This window comes from Cuculus canorus, chromosome 25 (assembly GCF_017976375.1).
Source record: "Cuculus canorus isolate bCucCan1 chromosome 25, bCucCan1.pri, whole genome shotgun sequence".
Lineage (NCBI taxonomy): Eukaryota > Metazoa > Chordata > Aves > Cuculiformes > Cuculidae > Cuculus > Cuculus canorus.
The window spans coordinates 362,770-379,717 of NC_071425.1; the positions used below are offsets into that span (position 1 = coordinate 362,770).

At 66.1% G+C, this 16,948-nt stretch overlaps 2 protein-coding genes across 3 annotated transcripts in view; one reads left to right on the forward strand and one right to left on the reverse strand.

Moving 5' to 3' along the window:
• COL1A1 (collagen type I alpha 1 chain) overlaps positions 1–16,948 on the forward strand; it is a 136,083-nt gene that overhangs the window by 47,614 nt on the left and 71,521 nt on the right. The window lies entirely within an intron of this gene.
• On the reverse strand, positions 183–15,295 carry ITGA3 (integrin subunit alpha 3). 2 transcript variants are annotated; one of them, XR_008453577.1, is made up of 26 exons: positions 15,026–15,295; positions 8,866–8,987; positions 8,688–8,770; positions 7,758–8,007; positions 7,240–7,323; positions 6,636–6,843; positions 6,011–6,204; positions 5,667–5,755; positions 5,389–5,525; positions 5,149–5,235; positions 5,007–5,074; positions 4,641–4,777; positions 4,205–4,351; positions 4,001–4,098; positions 3,692–3,857; positions 3,536–3,604; positions 3,371–3,450; positions 3,080–3,157; positions 2,807–2,909; positions 2,565–2,735; positions 2,335–2,448; positions 2,136–2,249; positions 1,830–1,928; positions 1,615–1,740; positions 1,024–1,186; positions 661–799 (listed from the first exon to the last, which is right to left on the reverse strand). XR_008453577.1 is itself a non-coding variant. In XM_054088382.1 (25 exons), the coding sequence occupies exons 1-25, from the start codon at positions 15,232–15,234 to the stop codon at positions 644–646; spliced, it is 3,189 nt and encodes a 1,062-aa protein (XP_053944357.1). In that variant the 5' UTR covers positions 15,235–15,295; the 3' UTR covers positions 183–643. The 2 variants fall into 2 exon arrangements, 1 of the variants encoding a protein (XP_053944357.1); XM_054088382.1 differs by lacking the exon at positions 1,024–1,186 and having other exon boundaries at positions 183–799.

Below are 16,948 nucleotides of genomic sequence, written 5' to 3' on the forward strand. Positions count from 1 at the left end.
GGGGGGGAGAAGGGGAGGAGAAGGGGGAAAGGAGGAGGGAAGAAGGGGGGAAGAAGGGGGGAAGAAGGGGAGGAGAAGGGGAGGAGAAGGGGGAGAAAAGGGGGAAATAAGGGGGAAAGAAGGGGGAAAGAAGGGGGAAAGAATGGAGAAAGAAGGGGGAAAGAAGGGGGAAAGAAGGGGGAAAGAAGGGGGGAGAAGGGGGGGAGAAGGGGGGGAGAAGGGGGAAAGAAGCGCAAAGGCATCAGGGGTGCTACGCCATCAGCCTTGGTGGAAGCCAAGGGGGATCCTGCACCCAGCATCGAGGGAAAAGGGATGCATGAGGGGGCAAGCGTGTCCCGGCGTGCAAGGATGTGTCCCAGGGAGGACATGTGTGGGACACAGCCGGAGTGTCAGTGTGGGGAAGGCACTCGGGGGCAGCCGCCGGCACCCCAGCGGATGGGGGAGGCTCGTCCCCGTGAGCGTGCGAGGCACGAGCGTGCGAGAGCCGGGCTGTGGCCGGCAAGCTCGGGCAAGCGGAGAGGAGTGCACAGAAGCCAAAGCCGGGCTGCGGCCGCGTCCGAGGGGGAGGCGGATGGGGCAGGGGGATGCGCTTGTGCAAAGTCAAGGGGGCTGTGGTGCCCCCCACACGGGTCAGGGTTGGGGGTCAGTAGTTCTGGTCCGGCTCCTGCCACCTGGTCACCCAGAGCTTCTTGCGGCGGGGCAGGAGGGCACCGGGCGGGTAGCGCTGCTCCTGCCGGATGCGCACCGCGTGGTACTTGGGCATGATCCGGTAGTAGCGGCCCCGCTGGAAGAAGTCGCACTGGGGGGAGAAGAGGGGAAAGAGAGGGGGCAGAGGGTCAGTGAGGAACCGGGGGTCGAGGGAGAGACCCCAGAGCTGGTGAAGAGCAGAGGCAAAGGCAGTCCTAGAGCCCCCGGCGCCCTACAGGGACCCCGTGGGGTCCAGCAGGAGAGATGAAGTGAGGAAGAGGAGAAGAGACTGAAGAGGAGGAGGATGCCGCTGCGGCCGGCCCCGCGGGGCATTACCAAGCGGGTGGTGCGGGCGCCCAGGGGGGCAGCAGGGCTGACCCCCCCCTCACTAGTAGTCATCTGTCAGCCGCTTGGTTTCCGACGGCTGGATCCTCATCTCCGCCTTCTGCCCCTTGGCTTCGTACATGGCCCGCGTATTGGCCCGACGGAAGAACCCGCACTGCGAGGAAGGAGGCGAGAGGGGTCAGGGGGGGCCGGGAGAGGGCTGGGGGTGGGTGACCCTGCAGCCCCATGTAATCCCTCACAGCCAGAGATGGGGGGTCCACAAGGAGCCGGGGTTCCCCAGGGAGCTGGAGCCCCCTGAGTCCCTGCAGTGCAATAAGGGGTGGGAGCCACGGGGCACCGAGGGGTGTTTTTTTTGCAACTCCCCAAATGTTTTGCACCAGGGGCCAAGTCAGGATCCTCTCTGCTCCTCTTCCTCATCATTCGTCAGCTGGGCACCTTCCATAGGGGGCACCTTCCCCTGGCTGCTCCCAAGTGCCCCGCCGACAGCCAGAGAGGCCAGCAGCCGCTGGTGACACGAGCTCGTCGGGCCTCAGCACGGTTCCTGCGCTCCCTGCCTGGGCGCAGGATTGGGCCCCCCCTCACCTTCCAGAGCAACAGGATGATCAACCCCAGCAGCAGCAGCCCGGCTGCGACCGCCACCAGCACCAGCCACAGTGCAATCTCGGCCGGCTGCTCCTCTGTCAGCTCTGAGTCCACGTCCACGGAGAACTGGAAGGGCCAAGAAAAGCCTCGTTGGGGTTCCCAGTGGCTCCAGTCCCTCCCAGCCCATCCCAGTTAGAGGCTCTGGCATCACTCACCCGCACTGTGTGGTTCCTCATGTTGATGGTGGAGACGTGGGTCTGGAGGAAGAGCGTGGCCGTGCCGTCCACCTTCACCCGGTCAAAGCTGCTGAATTCCTGGGGGGACGCGGAGGACGGAAACGCACGGATGACAGAGGGAACATGCGCACAGGCAGGTGATGGAGGGGGACGCACACAGAGGGGTAAGGGATGCACAGCGGCTCCTAAGACCTGGCAAACTCAGTGCCCTATTTCAGTGCCATCCCTGAGGGAGTGGCCCAGCCCCGTCCCCCCAGTCCCAAAGACACAGGGCCCTGCGCTGACCTCGATGAAGGTGCTGTTCCAGACCCGGGCACGGACCCTGAAGGTGGTGGGGTGCTGGGTGTGGAGGACGGGGCACTCGAACCAGATGCAGCGAGCGGTGCCCTTGGAGCAGCTCTGGGAGACAAGGGGAGGTCAGGGGGGAACCAGGGTCCCCAGTGCACCGTGCTGGTGGCAAGAGATCCCCCCGATCCCCACTCACCAGTACCACCTCTGACTTGGCTTTCTTGGCAGCAGCCAGGGTGACGGGGGGCTCTGCCGGCTCGGGGGGCTCCGGCTCCCGTCTCCGCCGGGATGGAGCCTGGTTCTCCAGCAGCTGGGGGCAAGGAGCCCATCAGCGGGCAGCTCTGCCCAGAGGCAGGCAGGGCTGGAAGCACCCGCGCAGCTGTGCAGGGGTGCATCCTGCAAAGCCGCAGGGACAGGGTCACTCACGGTGAGGTTGAGGGGGTTGATGACCCCCCCGGGGGGCTGGCAAGTCCCATTGCTGTTGACGAGGATCTCGGTGGGGTAGAGGAGCCACTTGCCATTGGGGATCTCGTAGGGCCACTCGAAGCCCAGCAGGATGGTGCCCAGGGAGCCCAGCGACTCGCCCTTGGTGGTCACCTGCGAAGCAGAGGCAGGGACGGAGACCGGCGCTCCTGACCCGGCTGAGCGCTGGCCACCCCCCAGCTCACCTGGAAGTCGAAGGCAAGGGGGCTGCCCACGTCCTGCTCCCTCTGCATGGCCGACTCACCCACCACCGTCCCGCTGAAGTGCGACTGGGCGTGCGAGGAGGCTCTGGGGATGGAGGGACAGGCATGGCGAGGGGGACAAGTGGGACATCCACCACCTCGTTCCTGGGACACGGGGGGCTGTGCCCGCTCCCAACACAGCCAGATTCAGGTTGGGTGGATGGAGGGGACACAAAGGGATGGGGGGGGAACAAGACACAGCCTCGCCGCACTCACATGGTCAGTGAGGACTGGATGCTGTAGTCCACCAGCAGCTTCGCCAGGATGGGCTGCAGATCCTCCTGGGTGCTTTGCCTGCCAGGCACGGGGTCAGCATCTCCCAACCCCCAGCAGGAGCTGTGGGTCCCTGTCCTGCCCCCCCTCCAAGCCCTGCGCCTGCTTTCCCATCCTTCCCAGAGCAGCAACGTTGCTGGATGCGATCCTGCTCCACTGCTGCCTTCCCATCCAGCAAAGGAGATGCCAGCATTGCTCCAAGCCCCCTGTTCCCACCCACCCATGGACACTCACGTGGACAGATCCAGCCACACCAGGATCTCCCGTGTGTCCAGCATGATCCCAATGGCCTCAAAGGTGATGATCAGCTCTGCCTGCAGCACAGAGGGGCTGTGGAGCACTCAGCCAGACCCCTGCCTGCCTGTGGAGCCCCCAAAATGGCTGGCAGAGAGCACTCACCCTCTGGTTCCTCTTGAAGGGGTTGCCCAGCTCGCACAGCACTGTCTCCGCAAAGGTGCAGGCTCCGCTCTGGGGAGGGAAAGAGGGTGAGAGACGTCCCACCGAGCCCACCTTGGTCTTCATGCCTCTAGCTGGAGAGGGGGCCACTGTCCTTACCGGGCGCACGGAGGAGGGCAGCAGGCTGTCCGGCACAGTGACGTTAAGCAGCGCCTCGTGGGCATCCTCTCCGTTGGAGGAGGTGGTGGGCACATTGGTGATGTTGATGCTCAGGTAGAGCTTCCGCACGTCCCGGCTGTACTGCAGCACCTGGGTTCCGTTCAGCCTGCGCAGAGACCGGCCCCGCTCAGTGCACAGGTGGTCGCGCCAGCGCGATGGGGACCCCCAACCAGCTCAGCCCATAGAGGAGCAACCAGGGCCAAGGGGACGGCACAGTGGCGAGATGGAGATGGGGGGACGTGCTGTCACCTGGGCAGGGGCTGGTTCTGGTCGGTGACAAAGCTGCTCTGGAGCTGGAGGTTGCTGTAGCACTTGTTGTCAGAGCCGCACTCCTTCTGGAACTCGATCTGGAGGGACAGGGATGCCCCCATGAGCCTCCTCCCATGCCCAGGGGAGAAGTGGCTACCCCAAAGCTCGCTGCTTGCAGCCCAGCATCACCATCACCCCCAGCACCTTGGTCTCATTCTCGTGGGACTGGTCCTGGTTGAGGACGGGGAAGGCGTCAAGGGAGTGGGGACCCAGCTGGAAGGTCCTGGGCTTCTCCACCAGCGAGTAGTTCAAGGAGAGCACAATGGGGTGCAGCTTGTCCCGGATATTGTCCTGCAGGGTGGCAGAAATCACAGCGAAGCCCTGATTCCCTCCCCAGTCCCCCCTCCAGCTCCAGCAGCCCCTGGCCACGTCCCAGGTACCAGAGCATCTGCGCACTCCCTGTGTGAGACCCAAACTCGCCTCAGGAGGGGAGGATTACGACCTCTTTTGCTGCCCATGCTGATCCCAAGACCCTCTGTCCCCCACCATTCCTAGGAGCCTGTCTCCCAGCTCCAGTGCCACACACAGAACAACTTGCAATGCATGAGTGCACGCACACATGTGCCCCCTCCCCACTGACCAGCAGCAGGAGCTCCTTGGATTCACAGCGGGTCTGGGGCATGCGGAAGATGCCATGGTAGGTGGCAGAGTGAGTCCCCAAAAACCTAACCCTGGGCGGGTGCCGGTCCTTGTCCGCCTCCAGGATGTACTCCAGGGCTTCAGGGAGACCAGAGAGGGGTCATATTGCACACGCGTGTGCCTCCAACACAACACCTCTCGTTCATGCATATCCCCTGCGCACACATGTGCATCCCCATGTGCCAACATGTGTGCCCCTCCCAGATGTGCTCACCCCCCTGCACACACCCACGTGTGTGTGTGGCCCCCAGGTGTGCACATCCCCTGGTGAACATCCCGTGCCCACGCCTGCACCCCAGGCACTCACTGATCTCCTCCTGGTACTTGGGGTCTCCGGCGCTCTGGTTGTAGGAGAAGCAGATGGTGGCTGTGATGCTGGGGGGGAAAGGGGCCATGAACGGAGCTGCCAGCACGGCGATGCCGCGAGCATCACCAGGACGGGGGCTCACCAGGAGTCAGGCGTGCACCGGGCAGGGTCCACTTTGCTGGGCGTCACCGTGAAGGTCTTGTCCAGGATGTTGATCACAGGCCGAGCTCTGAGAGGAGACGGGGATCGGCTGAGCCCCCCGCTGCGGCGCAGCTGCCCCTCGCTTGGTGCCAGCTCCCCAAGCAGGGCATGTCGCCGTGCCGGGGCACTGGCAGAGGCAGGGAGGACACCCTGCAAGACACCTCTGGCCCTGCTCCTTCACCTCAGCAGGACGACCCTCTCGGCCAAGCTGCCCACCAGGAGATCGGGGTAGGAGTTCCCATCCACGTCCAGCCCCCCACTCAGCGAGTACCCGAAGGTCCGCATGCTGGCGGGGCCAAGCTCCGACCCGCTGACCACCTGGGGGGGCACGGAACCCACTGCTCATCAGCCCCATGGATCTGGGGACCCCCTCACTGCATCCCACCCCAGAGCAGGGGATGCTCGGAGGGGACCCAGAGCTCCGCTGCCCTGGTGCGCAGCTCCCTGCGGGGCCAGTACCTGCCGGGGTTTGGCCAGCAGCCCCTCGGCGCTGCTGTGGTAGATGTAGACCTTGCCAGGCCCCTCAAAAGGAGCCCCCACGGCGATATCTGTGTGGAGAAGAGCAGGGTCAGCCCCACAGCATGTCCACAATTCCTCAACGCCTCTTCAACCCCCCCTGCACTCAACTTAGCTCCACAAACACCCCCAAATGAAGATCGCTCCATCTCCTCCTCTTCATCCCAAGCCTCGTCAGAGATCCCCCACACCCCCTCAAGCGGGACCCCTTTATCTGAAGACTCTCCTCCCAAAAGGCAGCCCCGCTCCCCCCTATGGCTGCCCCTCCGCGGTCCCCGGCCCCTCACCCTGGAAGCCGTCCTGGTTGATGTCCCCGATGCTGGCCAAGGCAAAGCCGAACGCAGAGTAGCTGGGGCCGGTGAGGGCCAGGCTGGGGTGGGGCTGGAAGACCCCCCCCTCATTCATGTAGACATAGACCGCGCCCCCTACCTCCTCCTTCCGCTCAAAGTAGTAGGGGGCTCCTACCACCAGGTCCTGCCACCTGCGGGGTGAGGAATGGTCGGGGCTGGGGGCTGCGGCACCCCCACCCTGACACAGCACAGCAGTGGGGAGCCCCTGACCTCCCACTCTAACACAGCACAGTGGTGAGGACCCTCAACCCCAACACAAGAGAGCAGTGGGGGCCCCCAGCCCTGACACACCAGTGTGGTGGGGACCCCCAGCCCTACCCTGACACACCAGAACAGAGAGGAACCCCAACCCCATCACAGCACAGCAGCGAGGACCCCTAACCCTGACACAGCAGCGTGGTGGGGGACCCCCCAAGCCATAAAAAGATGGCTCCCCCCAAAAACCCCTCCCCTCCCCGATCTGTGCCCCCCTCCCACCCATGCTATGGACCCCTTGAGCTGCAGAACACCCCAGGTGAGACCCCCACCCCTGGAGCTGGGGGTCGCGGCCCCCTGCCCTCACCCGTCATTGTTGAGGTCCGCCAGGGCCACAGCGCTGCCGAAGTAGGAGCCGACCTGGTGCCCGGGCAGGACGAGGCTCCTGCGCAGCGTCTGCTGGGTGCTGCGGCTCAGCAGGTACACGGCACCCGTGTGATTGTACCGGGGAGCGCCCGTCACCACTGTCACCACGTCCGGCTGCAGCACCGCGCTGCCCACCTCCGCTGTGTACCCTGCCAGGACCCCAGTGATGGGACAGCGTGGGACACCCCAGAGCCTGCGTCCCCCCAGTCACCTGAACCCTGTGTCACCACAGAGCCCATGTGCCCCCCAGTCCCTTGAGCACTACAGCATCACCGCAGCCCCCACATCCCTCCCATGTCCCCCCAACCCCCTGAACACTACGGTGTCACCACAGCCCCTATGTCTCCCCTCATGTCCCCCCATAAGCCCCTGAGCACTACAGCATCACCACTGACCACTTACTCACACCATCCCTGGGGGGGTGGGTCTTCAAGCCTCCCTAAAGTCCCACCCCTTTAACACCTACCTCCAAGGTTCCCCCTGAATCCATACCCCCCAAACCTCCTCCTCACCCCCAATCGCCCCCCTTGCCCCGCTGCCCCCACCTATGTAGGTGTTGCCGTTCTTGGTGTTGGGGTAGGAGAAGTCATGCAGGTCCCACATTTCCCGCTGCAGCATGTAGTCGGTGCCTGTGCGGGGCAGAGGGGGTTAACGCCATGGCAAGGGGGGTGCAGACCCGCTCCCCTCGCACATCTGCACTGCAGGTGAGCACACGCACAGCCCTACATGTGCGGCGCATGCAGAGCCACTCGCCCACACGCAGAGGGCTTGCACGGGCAGGTGGATCAGCACATGCAGAGGTGCACATGCGTGATGCACAGGGCACACTCACATAGGTGTGCAAACACATGCACGTGTGTCCTCACCATGCACACGTGTGCTCCAGTGCATATGTGGAAGCAGTGCCATTATCTGCCTCCTCCCCATGAACGTGTGCACACACATGTGCTGCGATATGTGCACACAGATGCCTGTGCACATACGAGGGGATTCCCGTGGGGGTCCCGGCACCAGGTGTCCCCAGAGGAGGGGCTGCCCACCCAGCCCTCCCCAACACACACACCTTGCCAGTTGTAGGCACCGGGTGCCCCAAAGTAGATGCTGTTGGCAGTGAAGCCGGCGCTGGTGCCCATTTGGCACATGCCGGTCTCGTCGGTGTCTGTGTTGGAGTTGCACATCTCGTTGTGGTAGGTCTGCCACTCGTCGCTGATGTTGAGGCGCAGGTCATTGCCCCGCACGTAGCACTTGCCCACCATGCGCCGCTGGTCCTCGCTGCCCGACCACAGCACCTTGGTGTAGCGGTGAGCGCAGGCCTGCGGGACAGCCCCACCTCAGCACCCCAAAACCGCGGAACCAAGCAATGGGTTGCGTTCGAATGGACCCCAAAGCCCACACAGTTTCACCTGCTGCCGCGGGCAGGGACACCTTCCACTGGATCCGGTTGCTCCAAGTCCCATCCATCCTCAATCTCCCCACTTTCAGCTGAAAACCACTCTCCTCATCCCACCCCTGCACTCCCTGGTCAAGAGCCCCTGCCCGGAGGTCTTTTCAGTACTGGAAGCTGCTCTAAGGTCTGAATTCCAGCACTAAATGTCAGCAGGCTGCAGCCCCCTCCATGCCAGGGCCCCCCGCCCCACGTGCTGCTCTGGGCACTCAGCTGTACAGATGCCGCCCTACCGCGGACACGGCCCGTGCCACCCTGGCTGTGATGGTCCGTATGGTAGGACACTGTCCTGCCACCCTAGAGCTCCAGTCCCTCCACATCAGCACCAGGAGAGGGGTCCAAGCATCCCGTCACCCCACAGCCCCAGGGGACAGGGAGGGGACAGGGGAGCCTCCGCAGTGCCCCTGCCTGGTGCCACCACGCTGGGGACCAGTGCAAGGACCACACAAAAGCATCAGTGGCTCCCTGGTGCCCTTGCGCAGGCGTGTGAGGCAGCAGCTCAGCAGTGGCACACGTGTGTGCAAAGAATGGGGGTGCACGTGCACTCACCAGCACCCTCCCGGCCGGCTGCCGCTGGCTAGCCACCGTCACGCCCAGCCACATGTCATCGATGATGGCCTTGTCCGGCTCATCTGGGCAGAGAAGAGACAGTGTGAGAGTGGGGAACCCCCACCCAGAGCCCCCAGGTCCTGCTGGGGGGCTGGGGTGCTCTGGGGCACTCACGCACTTTTCAGCTCGATGTCGAGGGGCTGGCAGTCGCTTGTGGAGGCAGTGAGGGGGCAGGCGTAGACCGTGCCTGTCCGTGTGCCATTCACCGGCTCCGTGTCTCGGGGGGCCCCCACCAGCAGCCTGAGGGGCAGAGATGGGGGGCAGGTTGGCAATGGGGGCGGGGGGGGGCAGCACCCCCAAGGAGAGGGTGATGGGGTGCAATGGTGACCGGGAGGCACTTGGAGGGGTAACAGCTGCTTCCCTGGAGCACATTGTGCCCCAACACCCCTAAGTGATGGGGGGCTGGGGACCCCCCACCACATCTCCAGCTCTGGAGAAGGAGTGGGGGGTTCCCCTTGGGTGGGCACACATGGGGCCAGCAGCGACCAGCTCCCCACCCAGCGTGTGGGTGCATGAGCCCGCTGAAAGGTCTCACACAGCAGTGAGGGACAGACCCCCTTCGGGTGGGGGACAGACAGACAGACACACTCCTTTCCCCAGGACACCTCTATGACTCCCCAGAAACCCTCTAGGACACCCAGGGCCCCTTTGAGGACCCCAAGAATCTCTCTAGGACCCCCAGGACCCATTAAGGACCTCAGGACCCAATTGGAGCCCCCCAGGACTCCTCTAGGGACCCCCTTGCTGGACCTGATGCCAGCCTGGTGCACTGGGGTGCAGAAGGGGGGGTCCAACCCATGCCTCGCACCCCGTGCTGGATGGGCAAGCAAAGCAGGGAGTCGCTTAGCAGGACTGCCGCCAGCTCGGGGCCCCCCAGCCTGTGTAAACACACGAAGCCCTTCCCGGGCAACCTTTGAGCCGTGGCGAGGCCGCGGCACAGCTGCGGCATGTCTGGTAGACAGGGACACGCGGGAGCGCCAGGCACAGGAGAGACCCCAGAGCGGGGGGAGCTGGGACCCGCGCCGGAAGGGGCACACAAAGTGCAGGGTGGATCCCCATTCCAGGCAGCACCGGGGGTCCCAGGGGAGGCAGCTCCCTCTCTGGGGTGACTCAGGTCCCCGAGGCACTGGGATGTCCCAGCTGAGTCACGGCGGTGCCATGCGGGAGGGAGGATATGGCATCCCTAGAGGCATGCCCAGGTGGGAGACACGACACCCCCAGCCCAGCTCCACGTGCCCCCCTCCCCAGGGGCCCTAAGGTGACACTGAAGGGACCCCAGCACCTGAGACCCCCACCCCAAGGAAAGGGCCCGGGCAGCACAGGACCCACAGCCCTGCCATGGGGCTGGGGGCTGGCAGGAGGATACGGGGGGCTCCGGAAAGGCCAGCCTTTCCGCCGGGAAGTCCTTCGGGATGGCGAGGACAATGGTGCGGAGGAGGCACGGCTGCACTGTGCCAGCAGAGGAAGCGCGTCCCCCTTGCAGGCGGGATGGAAGCGGGTGGACGAGGGGGACAGGGCACCCAGGTAGCAGCTGCAGCCCCCATCCCCCATCGCAAGGCCCTTGGGGCAACGAGCTGGCCAGTCCTCAGCCGTGCTGCGGGCAAGGAGAGGGGTGATTCCCGTGGTCCCCATCCCGCTGCCACCACCAAAGGAGCACTGGGGAGGCTGCAGCGTGCAGGGCTGCGCGATGCGAGGCCGGGAGCGCGGGCGCGTCTGGGCAGAGCTGGGGCTGCTGACTCAAAGCCCAGGCGCAGGAGGAATGCGGGGCCGCAGGCAGCCCCCGCCTCGGCATGTCAGGCCCCCCGCACCCGCTGACGGGCACCGCCGGCGGCATCGCTCCACTGAGTCAGCCGGATGCTGCAGGTGCAGGACGGCGTCAGTCGGCCACAGAGGAGCCCCAGAGGGGGCAAAGGGGGCCCACTCCCCCCGAGAATGCTGGGCTGGGGGTGCCAGTGGCATCCACGCTCCCTGAGAACACACAGCTCACTGCGTATGAAGGTGAGGGCGCAGAGAGAGGATTCTCATCCTGACTCTTTCCAGCCAGGCATGAAGGAATTTACCCCCCTAATTCCTGTGGGATATGGGGGGACAAGGGGCACCACTGCCCTTGCTTACCCGGGGGGAAGTGACTCAGCACAGCTGCTGTGACTCAGGGCTGGAGGGAGAGGCTGGGGGGGTCCTGCACCTCCATCCAAGCCCCAGCAGAGCCCGCAGCCCTCGGGCGCTGCCCCCCGTCAGCATGGTTTGGGGACAGGGACATACACAACCCCCTTGCCAGGGCTGCCATGGCCAGGACCTGCCCCCCTCCTCCTCGGGTGGTCCAGGCACAGCCAGACCCCTGTCCCAAGCAAAGCTGTTCCCAACCACCATCACTTCTCGCTATTGCCTCACAGGTCCCGGGGTAGGAATAGACCCCAGCCAAACGGCTCTGGCATCTTGCCGCCTCCAGCGAAGACTTCCCAGCACAGCAGCCCACCCGCAGGCTCCTCTGGAGGGATGCGTGGATGCTGGGGGCTTCCGAGCCCACCAGAGCAGGGAGCACATGCACAGGCATCTCCTACCTCTGCACACCCAAAGGTGCCACTCAGAGCGCAGCTACCTCAAAACCCAGGAAGACCACGAGCTGGGACACTGGGGCTCCCACCTCGGGGCAGCCAGGACCAGTTTGTGCCACTGGTCCCACTGGGATGGGGGGACGGGAAGAGGGGGCTCAGCCCATGCCTTGTGCTCGGACAGCAGGGTGAAGGCAGGGACGGGCAGCAAGCAGCGAGAGGAGGCTGGGAAGGGAGGAGGCAGGAATGCGAGGACGTGCCCCGTCCTAATCCTCCCTTGGCAAACGGGGGGGGACGGCAGCACAGGGGCTCTCCGCCAGCTGTGAGGTGGTCGCCTGAAACGCAGCCACCCCACGCTGGGAGAGGTCTGATGAGGATGGCAAAGGGGGATCCCACCTGGCTGCAGGCTGGGCTCGCCTCAAAGGGCTGCACGTCGGGGGCCGCGTGCCCCACAGCCCCCCGGCACAGGCGCCCAGCGAGGAGCAGCGCAGCCCCTCATCCCTCTCCTGACGCGCTGGAGGGTGCCAGGAGGGGCAGAGCAGGGGGGCTCCAGAACAGCACCTCATCTCTCCGGGCTGTGGGGACCTTCCCCACGGTTTCACCCCCAAACCTCGCCTCATGTCAGGGCTGGAAGATGTTCCAGGTTTGGGAGCTGAGCTGCGCGATCGAGCTCACTGCAGGGCCCCCCACGAACCCCCAAAGGTGGGCAGCTGGGGGGTACCCCCAGCACAGCCCACCCCACCCCCTTCAGAGCTCTGGGCCAGCCCCAAACTACCCACTGCCCCCTCCTCAGTGCCTGCAGCAATGGAGCCCCCCACGAGCGCAGAGAGGGCAAGTCTGCTGATGCCCATGCAGAAAGGAGGCAGGAGAGGTGGGGGATGGCTCCTGGAGGCAGCGAGGGATGGACAGACGGACAGATGGATGATCCCCTAGGCTTTGGTCCTGCTGCAACACATCCGTCTCCCCAGCGTCTGCCAAGAAGCCGCAGCCCCACAGGACCCCATCAGCTTTTGCAGGCCCACGGCCAAGGCGGGGGGAGGTCGGCCAGGCAGGCTCTGGCAATCAGCAAAACACCAGGCGAGGGGGAGGGAAAGCAGGGAATTCAGCTGGCCCTGCTGCTGGCTACGCTCCGCCAAGGCTGCACACGGGGCCTCCAGCCTCCCTACATGGATGCACCGTGCCTCAGTTTCCCCGTGTCACTCAGGGACCCTCAGACCTGCGTGGGCCGAGTTTCCCCGTCTCTGTCAGGTCCTGCCCGCACAGCCACAAGCCAAACCACCTCCCATGCCTGAACAGGAGCGGCCGGACCCAGCACGGGCAGCCGAAGAGTTTCCTAATCTCAGGAGACCGATAACGCCACCGCTTCCACCTCGCCTCCACCTGGACAGGGAGGAGCAAACAAACAAACCTTTGCATGGGCACAGCTCTGGGACACGAAAAAACATCACAGGGGTGTGGAAGCTCTGGCGTGACGGCAGTTGTGCCGTGCCAGCCTGGCTCCCCGCCAGCGTCCGGCTGGGAAGCGGCTCTGCCCACCCTGCCCGAGCATCCCTGCTGCCCCGCCGCCAGCCAACACCTCCTGCAGCCTCGCTGGGCATTGAGACCCCAAAAACGCACAGAACATCCCTCGGTGGGGACGGTGACAGCAGGAAATGTTGCTTTCCTGTCCCCACCCTCGCTGCGGCCAGGCTGCACCTGCGAGAAACGGGGAGCAAAGGGCTGCAGTGGGGTCACCCTGGGGGCTGCAGCGGGGTCACCCCGGGGGCTGCAGCCCGGCTCTGCACCCTCGCCCTGCGCTGAGACTCAGGTCCAGCAGCCTTGGGCTGGGGGGAGCCAGGGGCCGCGTCTACACCCATCCCACCTCACCGTATCCCCCCAACATCCCTGGCTGGGGACATGACACCCCATGGATCCCCAAACCGTGCAGCTCTGCCAGCCTTCTTCCACCCTCCTGCTGGCACCATCGTCCCTTCTGGCCAAGAGTTGAGGGACCAGCAGCTCCGGTCACTTCCAGGCCCCCCCCAGACCTGCTCACACTCATTCGGAGCCCCCTGCCCACACCACGCTAGCAGAGCTGCCAGCACAGCCCGTCCAGTGCCGCGGCCCTGTGGGAAAGCAGTGACAACCATCCTTGCCATCCATGACCCCCCCATGCTCATGAGGGTCCCCCGTGTCACTCCCAGTGAGGACAGGCAGCAGAAGGTGCAAATCCCCGGGGGTTTTGGCGCTTCAAAGCCTTTCCCCCGCGGAGCCTCTGCGCCCGTCAGCATCACGCTCAGACATGCACGGGACACATGGCCCACGCCCCCTCACGAGTTCCTGTGGGGGGCAAAGCCCCCCAAAATCTACCCCCCTGAGACAGAGCGAAATCCATTGCCAAGATCCGAGTGGATCTGTCCTGATGCCAGGCAGGACCCCGACTTTGATGCCCCCCTGCCAGTGGCTCTGATGCCACCAGAGCTGGGGGTACCCGGCTGTGGATGGGAGCTGGGGGGGTGTTGAGGGGTGCCTGGGACACCAGAATGGCTCTGCACCCCCACAGCTGATGCCACCAGAGCTGGCAACCTGTTCACGGATCGGAGCCAGTGGGGTGGGTTGAGGGGTCCCCGGGACACCCTCATTGGAAAGGGGGTCCCAGAGAGGAGGAGGGGTCCCCAGGACCCTGAAGCAGCTCCAGCACCCCTAAAGCTGGTGGGGTGCCCAGCCACGGATGGGAGCCAGCCGGGGGGGGGGGGGGGGGGGTTGAGGGGTCCCCGGGACACCAGAATGACTCCTGCACCCCCACAGCAGCACCATGGGGAACAGCCTCACTCCCCCCGAACAGGAGCTCGTCCCACGGCGGGGAGAGCAGCCGAAATGCATCCCTGGAATGCGGAGCAGCAGCTGCCTCCGTCCCAGCAGCCGCCGGTCCCCCCGCCGCGGAAAAAAGGGGGACCCCGCGGGGTCTCCGAAAGGCGGGGAGTTCCACGGGAGGCTGAGCCGGGAGAAAAACCTGTGCCCTCGAGCGAGAAAAGCCCAACCCGAGCCCTGCGCCGGCTCAGACAGCGCCCGCGGGAGGGGAGGGGGGCGAGGTGGGGTCCGGATGAGTGGGGGGACAGCGGGGGACACTGGGGGGCACGGAGGGGACAGTTGGGTCTGGATGAGTGGGGGGTCAGCAGGGGGAATAGTGGGGGTCCAGATGAGGAGGGGGACAGTGGGGGACACCGGGGGATCACCGGCTGGCAGGGGCTTTCGTCGGGGGCGGCAGCAGAAGCGCACCCCGGCCGGTTCCCACGGCCCCGGTCCCGGTGCGGAGCCCCCCCGACGGGCAGAGGGGACACGGGGGGCTTCGCCAACGCCCCGGGACGAGCGGGACACGGTGAGTGGGGACGGGACCTGCCCCGCGGCACCGGGGTCCCGTGCAGGGGGGCTCAGCACCCGCGGAAAGGGGAGACCCCGGGGGTGGGACGGGACCCCGTGCGACAAAGGGGTGCGCGAAGACACAACGAACGCCTCGGGAGCTCTGAGGGTGCTGCCTCCTGCGAGACCCCCGACCCCAAACCCTAACAGCCGCTCCTCCCCAGGAAGGGGGGGGGTCGCCCGGTGCCCCCTCGGGACCTTTGCCCCCACCGGGGACCCTGAGCTCCCCAACCGCACCGGGGGACCCCCACTTCCCCTCCAGGGACCCCAAGCCCCACCCCGGGGGACCTCGACTCCCATCCCGGGGGACCCTCGCCCCGCACTCACAGGCAGCGCTCCTGCCGCTCGGTTTGCCGGTGCAGCGCCACCGAGAACCCGAAGAACCCGCCGGGGGTCGCGCCCTCCTTGAGCACCGGGAAGGCGCGGTCCAGGTTGAAGGCGGCGGCGGGGAGCACGGGCAGGAGCAGCACCGGGAGCAGCCCCGGGAGCAGCCCCGGTACCGGTGGTGGCGGCAGCAGCCGGCGGTACCGCTCCATGTCCCGCGGCGGCGCCCGCAGCCGCGCCCGCCGGGACCGGGACCGCGACCGGTGCGCGGGGCGGGGCCGGGGGGGGGCGGGGGGAGCCCGGTGCGCGCGGGGCGGGGGGGGCGGGGCCGGGCGTGGCGCGCGCCCTTCCGGGACCCCCCCTTAAAGGGGCCGCGCGCCGCCCGCACGGCCTCACCGGGCACCTGCGGGGGGGGCGGGGCACAGAGAGGGACGGACAGACAGACCGACACCCGACCGCACCCCCCAGCTCCTGAGACCCCTCCCCCAGGGAGAGGGGAAGGGGGCATCTGCGGATAGGAACCCCCACCTAGGACCCCCGGGATGGGACCCCCCCCATGTCATGGAACCCCTCCATGTGATGAGACCCCCCGTGTGATGGAACCCCTCCCAAGGGATGGGACCCCCCATGATGGGACCCCCCATGTGACGGGACCTCCCCATGCGGTGGGATCCCTCTCGTGACGAGACTCCCCCATGTGATGGAACCCCTCCCAAGGGACGTGACCCCCCATGAAATGGGATCCCCCCGGGATCGACTCTCGAGGATAAGACCCCCAATGGGACAGGAACCCCTAGGATGCCCCCCTCGAGGGATGCCCCCCCCGGGCTGGGACCCCGCTCCCGGGCTCGGCCCCGCTGTGCCCCGCTGGGCGGTGCGAGCTGCCGGGGCGGGGCGGGAGGAGCGAAAATCCCCGGCCTCCCACGACGCCCGGGAACGCCGGGAATGTGCCGGCTCCGTGCCCGGTACCGGCTCTCGGGGGCTCCGTGCCCGGTATTGATTCCCCGGGGGCTCCGTGCCCGGTACCGATTCCCGGGGCTCCCTGCCTGGTACCGGCTCTCGGACCCTCCTGTAGGGATGGATTCTTTGGGGGTCCCCCGTACTGGGATGTCTGGGAGGAACGGGGGGTCCCCGGGGCTGGGTGCAGGGAGTGGCGGGATGGACGGACAGACAGCCGCCCCCCTCACCCGCGCGAAGGCCTGGCGGGGTCAGAGGTCAAGGATGGACCCCAGGTGTCCCCGCAGTGGGGGCTGCCGTGGTCCCCAACCCCGGCAAAGGTCACCGGAGCCATCGCGCCACTCCCACCCGTGCCAGGAAACCCGTGGGTGGGGGCAGGGGGTGCTGCAGGATGTCCTGTGTCCCCCGCCCTGGTGTCCCTGTGTCCCAGCTCAGCCCCTGCCTGCGCGATGTCACTGGAAAGAGTGACGGCAGGGGCACACGGTGTTGGCACAGGGACTGTCCCCTGACCCTGTCCCCCATCCCCTAACCCCCATCCCTTGTCCCCTATCCCTATCTCCTGTCCCCAGTACCCCTTCCCCTGTCCCCCATCCTGATCTTGTCCCCCACCTGCTGTCCCCTGTTCCCCATCCCCCTCTCTGTGTCCCTCCACCCCCTGTTCCCTGACTCTACCCACTGTTCCCTGTCCCCCATCCTCATCCTCTGTCCCCCATCCTCATCCCCTGTCCCCAATCCCACTCGAGTGCCCCCCCCCCCCCGTCCCCCCAGCTTTGGGGGGATTTTCTCTCTTGCTGGTGATGCAGTCCTCAGCATGGGGACGAAGAGCCCTGGCTGAGAGGCCGGGTGCCCCCCTGACTTCAGGACATTTTGGGGTGCAATGAGTCCCTCTCTCTGCCCATCTGATTGGCAAGAGTTCCAGGGGCTTGCCCTGTGGCCTTCACCGCCACCAGGAGGGGGGACAGCACCTCA

Coding starts and splice junctions, on each gene's coding strand:
- ITGA3 (XM_054088382.1), bottom strand. CDS start 15,234: ATGGAGCGGTACCGCCGGCTGCTGCCGCCACCACCGGTACCGGGGCTG. Junction 8,988..15,025: donor GAGCGGCAGGAGCGCTGCCT/GTGAGTGCGGGG, acceptor TCTGCCCCTCAG/GCTGCTGGTGGGGGCCCCCC. Junction 5,075..5,148: donor CGGTGCACGCCTGACTCCTG/GTGAGCCCCCGT, acceptor TTTCCCCCCCAG/CATCACAGCCACCATCTGCT.